The sequence below is a fragment of the Cornus florida genome, unplaced genomic scaffold, assembly GCF_030987335.1.
Source record: "Cornus florida cultivar Cherokee Brave unplaced genomic scaffold, ASM3098733v1 CherokeeBrave_3.0.0_Hap2_Chr11, whole genome shotgun sequence".
Classification (NCBI taxonomy): Eukaryota; Viridiplantae; Streptophyta; class Magnoliopsida; order Cornales; family Cornaceae; genus Cornus; species Cornus florida.
Genome location: NW_026775581.1, coordinates 135861097 through 135873494, shown reverse-complemented (window position 1 = coordinate 135873494; position 12398 = coordinate 135861097). Strand labels below are relative to the sequence as shown.

The following is a 12398-nucleotide window of genomic DNA, read 5'->3' as shown; positions in this document are numbered from 1 at the left end:
AATTTTTGATGCATTTGATTCGAAAGCTCAACTCTAGGATTTAAATGCATTGAGGACCTAAAACTTTAAATATTGAATAATCATTCTAAGGTCCCTATGATAAATGACTTGGCCCAAGAACTTAGATGAGTACCATAAAGGGCAAAAGAGTCATTTCGCCACTTAGTGATACTTCAGCACTTAAATTTTTCAAAATAAAATTTTCAAAGTGACAGAGACATCTAGATGTTTTCCTATATATGTCTACAACTTAATGGTTTGGCAAAAGCACTGCAAGTGCAGAGTTTCAGAAATGGCTATATAGACATGTTCATGCTTTCCGGCAGACATCTACATCTTAGTGTTTTGGCAAGCGACTGCAAGTGCAATAGTTTCAGAAATTGCTAGGAAGACGTCTTAATGGTTTCCTAATAGACGTCTATCTCTGCATGTCCTAGAAAAGGACTGAAGTGCAGATTTCTCAGAATTTAAGGACTAAACATCTACATGACCTTATTTAGATGACTGTATCAAAAAGTTAATCCGCAACTATACGTGTAAGTGCTGTCTTCTAGACGTCTATATGAATACAACAAGTGCTGAAAGTGATCCAAGGAGGACTAGACGTCTATATGGAATCCTATAGACATCTACATGACGTTAATCCGCAACTATAGGTGTACGTGCTGTCTTCTAGAAGTCTATATGAATACAACAAGTGCTGAAAGTGATACGAGGACTATACGTCTATATGGAATCCTATAGACATCTACATGACTCGTAATTTTTATAAACCAGTTTCCAAACAGCCTAGTGTCGATCAAATCTAGTGATATACATTCTAGAGTCGAGCTTTCATCACTTGCTTCATTTCTCTAGAGAGAGATTTGATTTGTATATCTGTATCCATTGAGGAATTCTTTGTACTCAACTCTCATTTATCTTGTGCTTGTTGTAAAAGGGTTGGTGTAACCCTTAAATTCTAGGCGACCCCCTCCTCGAAATAGGCAGGGGAGCTGAACCACATAAAGATTTAGTGTCCTGCACTAAACTGACAGAACCTTATTCCCAAAATGATCCATGTGCGACCCCATAAAATATAAGGCAAATTGATACATTTTGTCAAGTCACTGCCAAATACCAAGCAGCTAATCCATCCACAAATTTATGCGGTGGATGTTTATGAACAACTCTGTAAGCCAAAAACTGGTACAGATGAAGCCATCGAAACCCAGCTGCGCTATTCTTATAATTCCTCACTGATGAGTGATACCTGACCCTTATACATTGTATACATCTAGTCCAGCAGGTCATCCAACTCAACTTCAACCAATCCAGTCTGACATGCTTATTGAGGTTTCAGTCTAATAATAGGAAATGCTGAAACAAGCTAAAAATTATTCTCATGATCCGAGCAATGAGATTTATGATTTTCAGGCATAAAAATTAACCTCAGGGGATACGAAAGACTTATACTCAAAATTGTGAAGAAAAACCTACAAAAGGTTCACCTCATTTGTAAGAGGCACATATCACCAAATATAGCCAGATGCCTAGGCAAAGAACAGAGACAGTTCATCTATGTATTTTCAAAATTATAAAATCATAATTATGGTTAGAATGTTGAGGTTAGAGTGAGAACAAGAACAAAATTGAGAGTGAATTACTGTGAGAGTGTCTCAACATGCATATATGTCTCACTCCAACAACAACAACAAAAAAAAATGCATATACATCTGTCTACAAGCATTCGTTTACTCGCAACCAGTTCAAACCAAAAACTGTAATAAAAATCCTTCTATGCCTCACTGGGTTTTGAAAGAGAGTGGACAAAAATTTGTTGTTGTGATGCAAGGTCAACTGCCAAAGCCAAAGCTTTCTAAGTTTTCTGATCTAAAGGTGAGTAAGTGCTGGCACGGGTAGATCATCTTATACCACCACTTTGCCATTTCAATGATTTACTGTGGAGTAACACCTATTTTAAAGAGACCAGATGCCAAATTTAAAACAATTTTAAGGTTCTATAGTACACTTTAACATCCTATAGATCTTGGAACAGAGAACTAAACACCTACACTCCTCACCTTTCAGAATATTAGATTGGATTGATCATCTACTTCGAAAGTCACATACCTAATTCAGTAATTCAATGTTTATACTCTATCACAAAGTGGAAACATCCTAAATTATGTTGAACTGAAGAGATAATAGCAAACGGATCTCAAGTATGAGTTCATAAAACCATGGAAGTTTGAATATTGTTTTCGATGTAGTCAGATGCAAGCTAAACTCAACAGGAGCTGAAACTATCAACAGAGACAATCTTCGAAGTATATTTATGGCTTTTATGGAAGTCGATCCATAGTAAAAGATAAGGGATTGGCAACATTTATCCCACAACAAATGTTATAGAGGTATCTTGCAATTTCATATATTAAAAACTCATAAAACTCAAAGCACAAACCTGACAGTAATAAAGAAGCTGAAAACAAATAAGCGACAAGTCAAATTGCTAGTTCAAAAACATTACATTTTTTTATCAAACTGAATACTAGTTACTGAGCTCACAACTTACCTCTGTTACAGAAATACAAGTATCCTATCACGTTCAACAGTTGTAAAATTCTGTCACTTTGAAAAGCTTCAAAACTGCTTTCTTTTGTTCCTAAACAATTTGTCTCTTTTTGCATAAACATAAAAGACAGCAAAGAGAACTAATGCAGACCCAGAAACTGATGCCCAAGGAAATGGAGGATCCTTAAAACAAACAAGTGATGCCTCCATTTCTTGGGATGCATGATAAACAAGAGAGTGAATGGCATACAGATCGTGTTCAGACGACCTTGAAAAATATAAAGCCATCTCAAAATCCAAATGTGACAATGCAGAAACCGCTTTGTCCAGCTTGTACTTGAACAAATTCCACCTCTGTACGAATTCGGTATGTTGATTCTGCTTAAGAAGGTTTCTGTCTCCACCATGTGCAGCTATAGATTCAAGAACGTCAACGGCACTAGTAATACTGTAATTCAATGTTGTCAAAAGAACATTCCTGCGAGCCGCGTCCTTCTGCACAAAGGACAAGGACGAAATTTCCGAGAAAGGCCCAAACGGGGTCTGCCCAACACTCCATGTGTAATCCACTAGAGTATTATTATGCCTAGAGCTCCACAACAAATGGGTAGGCGATACTCCCCACATACTCTGTAAAATTGAACCCACTAGTGGTCTCTCAAGCTCCCGGGTCTGTGTAAACACATGGCGGCCATTACAGCTATAATCACTCACAGTCTGCGTATTCTTTGTCCGGACTGCAATAACCATGTCTTTAAACGCAACGGACTGGTGATACCTATCAAGCAACAATATCGAATTGTAGTCCAGATCAAAAACATAAACAGGAAGAACCCTTGCCAAATCCTCCTCTGGAAACCCTGCCAACCTCCTAAACTCTTCAGCTGATTCTGACAAGATCTGATGCAATCGTTTCGAATCCAAGTACTCACTAACAATCAAGGTATAGTTATCAAACAAGTACCTTGAAGTGTACGAGGTAATTGCACGCGAAATGGCGAATGAACACATCGAGCACTCAGCATAAAGCACCTCATAAGTCTTAAAATTCAGTGACTGATCACCCAACAACAAGCCACCATCGTTAACCTCATCCATAAAAGTTCTTTCAATGGATTTCCAGTCCAACCCATTCATGTCCTTAGTATCCGACTCCCGTATATGTATAAACTGTACAATCAATGAATTCTCAAATGGAACAGGAATTCTCAAAGAGGGAACAAGAAGTACCTGATAAGCACTCCAAACAAGCGATGCCAAGTCCGCCAGCAATGCCTTCTGCGACTTGGGTCGACCGTGCAATGCTGTCAACGGATGAAACTCACCTCTCGGCAACACCCCATCACCGGACAAAGCCGGCCCGTAATCCACTGGTCCAGCTGCCAAATCAATCCACAAATAGCGATCTTTTCCGGTCCAGACACTCCCCAAGCACTTGGTGAAAGCAGGTGAAGGATCTCCCAAACCGTAATTGTACGCATAGGGGTTCGATTGGGGACCCAAATTGAGCAAGTATATGTAAATTCCTTGAACGGGTTTCTCTTTCTCGAACTCCTGTTTGATGATCTGGTCGATGGCGGAGTAGGGGACTGAAAGGAGAGGAGAGCGGAGGGACGAGGGAGTCTTGGAGAGTTCGGATCGGAGGGTTTCGGAGAGGTGGGTGGAGAAAGAAGAGGAAGAAAGAGAAACGTCGAGGTGAAGCGAATGGGTGAGAGCGAGGTGGTGATGGTGGTGGGAAAAGGGGGTGATGATGTGGAAGTTATCGGAGGAGACGGCGGCGTTGAGGAAGGAAGAGAAAAGGGAGGTTGAGGAGGAGGAGAAGGAGGAGCCGACGAGTTTGACGGTGACGGGGACGGAGAGTTGGAGAGAGAGAAGGGAGGAAGTGGTGGGTGGGTGGAGGGAGAGAGAGAGTGATTTCTTGAGGGAGGAGGAGAGAGAGAGGAAGGAGTCGTTGGAGGCTTGTGGGTCAAGGCGGGATTGTTGGGATAGGAATGAGTCTAGACCTAGGATTGGGGCGGAGGTGGTGGTGGATATGAGGGTGCTGCTGAGGATTAGAACGAGGAGGAAGGTGGCGATGGTGGTGGTGGTGGGCATTTTGTGGAGGCGGAGCTAGGGTTTGGGGCCAGTTGACAGGAGACTGAAAGAAGTGGTGTGAGACTATATTATGGACGAGCCTGTGAAGCATTCTATTAGTTTCCCTGATCTAACAGCGTTAAATGATGCAGCTAATTATACAAACTACAGAGTTCCTACTAATTGAATGCAAACGATATTATATTTTGATGTGTATAGTAATTTTTCATTTTCCTTGATAAAACTGAAAATGTAATATTTAAAATATGAAAATTGAATTTTAAGTGTTAAAATTCTATACAGTAATTGTAATTTGAGAATTTCTTTAATATATTTTTTGGTTTTAGTATCCGGCATTGGGTGATTAGTGAAATTGATTTTAGTTTAAAAAAATTCTTAATTTAAGTAATATTTCCAAAAATATTATCAAACACATTTAATTTATTTATTACTAATTATCAAACAATACCTGTGTTTAAAGAATGTGATTACATGTCAATGTCATTGTGTCCTACTTTTAACATCATCCCATAAATTATTTCCGATAACTTTCTTATGTCAAATTTTCTTTTAGTATTATTTTTATTTAATAATAGAGGCACAATGGTAAACAAGTCGAGGATAAACGGAAGGACTTTTATAAACAAGTATTTAAAAATCTTTTACACTAATTTCTTAATTTTAACACTGTAACATAACGAAAATTAGAAAAAGCACAAGAGTCTCCAACCAGGCTCCAACCCCAGATCGCTAGCACAAGTTTTTCTGTCCAAGTCATCATCCGACCTCATCACTTTTTCTTTCAATTTCGTTGTGTAACATATAAGTAATTAGACGAACTTCCAGTAAAACTTAGTCTGCCACATGAGTAAAAGACAACTCTCCCCGACCTCTATATCCATCACAATTTATAAATAAATATATAAAACGTTCAAATTCACTTTAAGTACACACATGAATCTGAGAACACATACGGAATCATTCTTCCAGATAACAAATTCATCATACATTACACTTATTTGAGAAAAAAATTAAAGTTGCACATATTGCAGCAGGCCCAGTCTCTGCAACTCGTAAAAATCACGACTCGGTAGGGAATGGAACAACATTTACAGAAGAATGAGCAAAATGCCTTCAATTCTCTTAAAACTTGTAAATCAACTAAAATATGAAAACAACACTGTCATGCACTCTGGACTTCTGATTCTGAGCAACACATTCAGATATCCACATCAGGTTCCTAATCTCCTGCTCCCTTAACCTCATGTATGCAAAGAACACGGCATAATGGAACTGCAGCTCAGGAAGGAAAACATATGTTCCATTGTAAGCTAAAGGATGGATAGTGAATTGACTAGAATACAAATTGTTTCAGCGTTTCCTAGGAAGCATGTTACTTCCAGCAGAGCAAAAAACGATTTCAACACCTCATTCTGTAAATCACAAACCTGTTGTTCGAATGCCAAGCAAAGCCTTTTGACCTCCTCTTCGTAGAATGCCTTGTCAAGCATCTGGCTCTCTCCATAGGATAACTTAGCAAATATGGGCTGATAAGGAGGGTATTTTTCCATGACAGCACGAACCTACAACACCATCCGAAAAAGGAACTAAGAGCCACCACATATTCGATTCCAAGACATTTAAGATAATGGAAACCGGATAAAATAAAATAAAAAATACATGTATCCCCCAAATAATAACTCAGCTTGGGGTGGGTTGCTTAGCTACAATCATAAAATCTGTGTAGATACAAGTTTACTTGGTTCATTTTTACAAAGTGAAAAAAGGTGGTGAAAGTTTTATGCTTTCCTTATCATACATGGTTACCAACACGGTGAAAATGACATGTAGAAAAAAATAGCCAAGATGTTCACCCTGGATATCTTCAGAACTCATCAAGTTATCGTCTCAGAAGACCAACACAAAGAAACAGCAGTACCATGACCTTTCATTTTTCTTTGGGTTTGTGGGGGTGTGGAGGGCTTTGGTATTAGCATTTCTTCGAATTTTTAACTTATTGACATCATAAACCAATCATTCAATTCACAGGAGAAGGGATTTAATTCAGCCAAAAGAAAAAATGAAATATGTATATATAAAGTCATATATATATATATATATATATATAAAGTCAGAGATTTTATCACCAACCAAAATTAATCTTTAATGTGTATGCAGAATTCTTAATTTCTTCTTAAAAGAGGAACAAAGAAATGAACTCAAAACATACCTGGTCTATATCCTCACAGACAGCAAGTTCCTCATGACCATAGGGGTAACTAATTCAGGTAGAAACACCAATGTGAGATATAACTACAGAAAGGCAAATAACATCAAAGGTTGAAACTAAAAACAAGCTTAACAGAAGCTTACAGTAACCCAAAACCAGAGTACAGCTTCCTACGATCATCTCGGGTAAGCTCAGTGCCAATGCTGCACATAGTAAGCCACAACAAAAGATGCACAGGAACCTGTAACTAGATCTGCCTAAGTCTGGTAAAATAACAGAATTAACCATAACAAATTTGCAAATAGAGACGATACCTGTTTATTGTGATATTAACAGCTCTTCTGTCAGCCTCAAAGGAAAGAAGGTCAGACATGATCTCTGCTGTGGCACCACCAAGTTTCTATCAGAAAGTTCATATTAGAATTGAGCTAAGAAAATATATGGTGACTATTTGTAAGTACAAGATGAAAGAAATATTCGAACATCAGGCAGTCAACACACCTGACAAAACCTGTAGAAATCTTCTAGGTATGCCTTGTAAAGAGTGTTCCTCATAATTTCAATGTTCATGTCATCCAAGTCCTAAGATGGTACAAAGATAAAGGAGAAAAGAAATAAGATAGTATCAACTGACCTGTGAAATGAATCTTCAGTAGAACTAACTGAGCATTACTAATAATGAATGCAACGAGAACTAAATTGATACAGAATGGAAGTAAATTTTCTATTTTTACGTGTTGGTAACAAGTAATCGGACTGGGATGCTAATAGTGTTTATGTAATATGTAGAAAGTTCTTTCTTTGTTTACCAATTAGTTTGACAAGGAAATAGAAAAGCTTCAATTACATGTATAGGATATTGTCAGTGTTGTCAAAGGCGTGCCTAGGCTCCAGGCTCAAACAGGCGCAACATTTGCGCCCGTTGTGTGCCCAAGTGCGCCTTTGACAACATTTGCACCTTAATATGGAATATGAATATGATTTAATAATAATTTAATTTTTCAATTGTGCGCCTCGCCTCACTCGGGCGCGCGCCTCTCCTTGCCTTGCACCTAGGCACCAAAGGACCACTAGCGCCTTAGTGCACCTTGGGACTTTGATAACACTGGATATTGCTACAAATAGATAGCACATGCCATTAGTCCATGCCCTGTGAACCATTTATTATTAACACCCTTCATTAGAAAACAGTTGAACACATACTACTATAACAACAAACAAAGCCTTTTCCCACATGGTCATTAAAAATTTATGTTTAAGAAGTACATGAACTATAGGTATTAACGTTTTTAGAAAAGCACATCTGATAAATTACACAAAGACACACAGATCTTAATTAGAAAAAAGACATAAAAAGGATGGCAGTCGGAACCTCGGATGTGATACACTCAGAGAAATATGGAGCCAATGGTGTGTCAACAAGAACCAGTCTATAAAGCTCTCGCATATTTTGCGCAACTGCTAGGGTAGCAATGCTGAGGAAACAAATGGCAAATAATATTGCCTTATTAGCAGTCAAAACAAATCAGAAACATCCAATGAGGACACATTACCTGTCAAACATGCCCAAAGGATGACATTTCTCTAACAGTTCCTGGACATCTCTCTCATGCAAGGTTCCAGTAACAATCAGGACAACATTGTCAATCATGTGACCATATCTGAAAAAATGCAGAAACATTACGTTTTACTAAATTCTGGGAGTATTTTTTTTCAAGGTTAGGCATCAATTCAAGAAAGCTGCAGAGTAAAAATTCATCCCCACCACCTCCAAAATAAGTGGGTTGCACTAAAACTGCATCCACACAATGACCACATGTCTAACCCAACATTGTAGAAGCCAGAATTAGGGACCGAGATAGAATGTTGGCAGCCTTTTGCAAACAAGTGCTGGCACATGCATCCGCACGTGAGTGCACACACCAGCAGTGAGATTCACATTTGTGAAAATAAATACTATGGAATGTTGAGTGGCAATCCTGCAATGTATGCATCCGGAATTTGCAAACAATCCAAGAGTCCAAATTGGTTAGCGGATGGGTTGATTCTTCATAAGGAATATAACCAAATAAAATACAACAGTTACAGAATCTTTGAATTGATGGAGAAAATGAATTATTTCAAATTAGACTGTAGGAAATTTACCAAACAAGGTATTCATAATAAAATATTTTCCAGATCTAAAAAAAAAAAGCTATGATTTCAGAATTCCTTTTGAATTGGATCACAGCCAAGAAAATATACCAAAATCAATAATTAAAACCCTAAAAGTACTTTATAATATCTGCATGCATGAAACATTCACATTTAATCGTATAACTAACACCAAGTAATTAACACCAATTTAAATGTTGGGTGGAAATGACTTTTTTCAACTTAGATGTAGGAAATTTACCAAACAAGGTATTCATAATAAAAAAAATTCCAGATCTAAAAAAGAAAAGCTATGAATTCAGAATTCCTTTTGAATTGGATCACGGTCAAGAAAATATGCCAAAATCAACAATTAAAACCCTAAAAGTACTTGATAACATCTGCATGCATGAAGCATTCACATTTAATCGTATAACTAACACCAAGTAATTAACACCAATTTAAATGTTCCCTTCAAACAATAGCCAACGTAACCATATAGCATAATTGTCTAATTTCATAAAGAAGTCAACTAAAAAATTAATTTACCTAATAACACAACTATAGATGTGTCACCACAAAAGCACCCAATGTAAACTTATAAGATACTAAGGGTTACAAACTTCTAAAATATCAGCCTGAAAGAGGTTCAGCTAAAATTCATCTGATTCTTTCAGAAAGGATTAAAAACAGTCCAAGTGTGTAATCAGAATGTCCAATATGTGCATTACCAAATGTATGTCCCACCTGCATGGGTTGCTTAGAGGGGAAAGATCGGAGATAAGCCTAATCTTTGGCATCTTACACAAAGTAGTTGTGTTTTCACTCAAACTTGAGACCCCGGGCTTCTCAATCCAAGTTTTTATCACTGGAAACTAGGCAATGGCCATAAATTGTCCAAAATGTATTACAGAAAAATAAAGCTTTTGAGGAGACCAAAAATCCACATACGTGATATACTCTAAGAAGGTTGACAAAGGCTCTGTGGCTTGGCATAACATGTGCTTATACTCATCAACCAGCTTAAGGGTGCATTTCTCCACAATTGTAGTTGTATGCAACGGGGAGGGTTCTGCAAGTAAAATATGATAGCAATAATTAGTACAGGCTAAAACTATGAAATTTCATCAATCCATAAAAAACTCACATGATTCTACAAAAACTAAGATTATAGAAGTCTTCATACATTTTCCAAGAAATAATCAATCCTATACAGAAGTAAACTGATTTCAACCACTTATATCAGAAAATAGATGAACATGAAAAGAGCACCCAATCTATGCACCAGCTATCGAGCAAAAAGAATATCGATCTATCTATATGGATACAACTACATATGTAAATATATTTAAAAAGAATTAAGAATGCACTTTACTATTGATGTACAAATATTTGAAAGTTGGAAAAATTAGTTTGCTTCAATTTTTCTGTCAGTTGTCCTCTTTTCTCTCCTCATTGAGAGTTTTAAAATACATACTTCAATTCTCCTCATCCTCAGACCAGATTAGATTTAAATAAGAACCTCTATCAAAATACACAGGAAATGTGAGATTATGTTTGAACTTAACAAAAACATACAGATGGATCTTCTTAAAATGAGTTTTGATTGCTCTTTTTCAAAAGCACTTCTAGAAAAAGAAAGGGAAGAGGGAGGGAGTGGGGAAGGTTTTCCCCAGGTCCCTAAATATTCAATTCCAAATGTGTCTCTACTTCTAACTTGCCAAAAGGAGAAAAAAAGATGCTTCTTAGTAGCCCTAAGCCCCAAAAAAATTTGAGTATGCAGAGGGTGGCCCCAGCTGAGACGTTGATAGACTGTGATCCCACCATAACTACTAGTTATCGGATTTTTAGCCATTTAAAAGCAGACAAGAACAACTATGCGATACAGGTGCCTAAAAGTTAAAGAACCAGCATATGTAAAGATATGGAACCTGAAACATGTCTTGCAAAACAAATCTATATTTAAGAACTACAATAAACACGTATATTCCTCAAGAACCAAACATTCTGAACTGAAAACACAACAAACAGAAGCTAAACAAGGAATAAGCTCAAATGGATTTAGATAAGTATGATTCAAGTGAATAACTAGATTAGACAATGTATTTTAGATAAGTATAATTCAAGTGAATTACTAGATTACACAATGTTTCAATTCAACAACAAACGACATATCAAACCAAAAAAAAAAAAGTTTGTTTAGTAAATGTGTGAATTATGCAATTGAGTTTGATAGTGAAACAAATAATTAAGATAGAAAAACGCAAATTCAATTGAGAGAATTTTTAGAAGCTTTTGAAGGCACCATTTTGGAGATAAGGCCCGTATTCGGTGGCAGAGAGGTGCATCTTGATGTCGTCTAGGGTTTCGCACTGGCACAAATTGTTGTAATCGGCAGCGGTGAGCAAACCAGATCTGTGGCCCCTCACGATTGCTTCGAGGTAACCGCCATGAATATTGAAGGTAAGGGCTTCAAATCCGTACATTTTCTTAGAGGTTGAGAAACAGATCTGAAAAGTATATATGTATATATAGAGAGAGAGAGAGGTGTGAGAACGACCCCTCCAGAAAAACCCTAACGATGCAGAAGGGGAGGACAATTGCAAGGTTAGAGGTGGAGAACAGAGGTGATAGTCTGGTGCAGAGGAAAGAGGAATTCCAGTCACCTCTTTGTCGTCGGTATGCCACGCGCTGGATAGAGGATAAAGCTGGTAAGATTTGCAAAAGTGGGGTCAGAAGATATTTTAAGTACATATTATTAACCTGCAGGTTTCTTTTCATTTTTTTTTTTTTTTTTTTTTCCTCGTAAAATTCTTTTAGAAGTGGAAATCTAGCGTACTGAAGAATAATGGGAAGGAAGGGGATCAATAATATTAGGGCAAATTATACAAAGAACCCTTAAGTTTTTAATTTTTACAATAAAATTTGAAAATCAACAAAAAGGTTCAAATTAATTGTTTGTGGTTAGTGGATTGATATGAATTTACATTTTTGTCTTTAGAGTTAAATTATTTGTTTAATGAAAAAATGTAAAAAAATATTTGTGTATTGTTAAAGTTACGGTTTTGCCCCTAACCCATTACCAAGCAGTGATTTTGGGTTTGTGGTCGCCGGTAAAGATGGATTTGCAACGGTAATCGTATTGAACCAAATCGGAGGGAGACGCCAATTGAACATCGAGATAAACTAAACCACCAAACCTTCAAATCTGACATTTCATCACCCACCTTCACGCCGCTTGGGTTTGAATCAAAATTTGATATAGGTGGTGCCAGAGATTGCAACATCGCTACAACCACCAGTCTTGATTTGCAGGTGGCGGCCATGGGTTTACCAAATTGTCATCAATAAATCGATTTGCAGCAATGGCGGCGGCGACATAATTTCATGCCTTCAACACGCGCTGGTA

The 12398-nt window shown here is 37.3% G+C and overlaps 2 protein-coding genes across 3 annotated transcripts; both read right to left on the bottom strand.

Moving 5' to 3' along the window:
* Positions 1-2462: 2462 nt before the first annotated feature.
* On the bottom strand, positions 2463-4772 carry LOC132283389 (uncharacterized). The gene has a single exon (XM_059785330.1). It carries the CDS (start codon positions 4645-4647, stop codon positions 2623-2625), a length of 2025 nt encoding a protein of 674 aa, XP_059641313.1. The 5' UTR covers positions 4648-4772; the 3' UTR covers positions 2463-2622.
* Positions 4773-5495: 723 nt separating this feature from the next.
* Positions 5496-11699, bottom strand: LOC132283044 (V-type proton ATPase subunit d2). Of its 2 annotated transcripts, none has more exons than XM_059784923.1 (10): positions 11295-11699; positions 9941-10061; positions 8410-8517; positions 8229-8331; positions 7358-7438; positions 7171-7256; positions 7000-7059; positions 6857-6905; positions 6075-6209; positions 5496-5919 (listed from the first exon to the last, which is right to left on the bottom strand). In XM_059784923.1, exons 1-10 carry the CDS (start codon positions 11473-11475, stop codon positions 5788-5790), a joined length of 1056 nt encoding a protein of 351 aa, XP_059640906.1. In that variant the 5' UTR covers positions 11476-11699; the 3' UTR covers positions 5496-5787. The 2 variants fall into 2 exon arrangements, with proteins under 2 accessions (XP_059640906.1, XP_059640907.1); XM_059784924.1 differs by lacking the exon at positions 11295-11699 and adding an exon at positions 8625-8835 and having other exon boundaries at positions 9941-10062.
* Positions 11700-12398: the final 699 nt, after the last annotated feature.

What these genes read in the sequence shown, in the direction of transcription:
- LOC132283044 (XM_059784923.1), bottom strand. Translation starts at nt 11,475, where the DNA reads ATGTACGGATTTGAAGCCCTTACCTTCAATATTCATGGCGGTTACCTC. An exon ending in CTGAGTGTATCACATCCGAG is followed by an intron (nt 7,439 to 8,228) that starts GTTCCGACTGCC and finishes GTACCATCTTAG; the next exon opens with GACTTGGATGACATGAACAT. An exon ending in TCTGTGAGGATATAGACCAG is followed by an intron (nt 6,210 to 6,856) that starts GTATGTTTTGAG and finishes ATGGTGTTGTAG; the next exon opens with GTTCGTGCTGTCATGGAAAA.
- LOC132283389 (XM_059785330.1), bottom strand. Translation starts at nt 4,647, where the DNA reads ATGCCCACCACCACCACCATCGCCACCTTCCTCCTCGTTCTAATCCTC.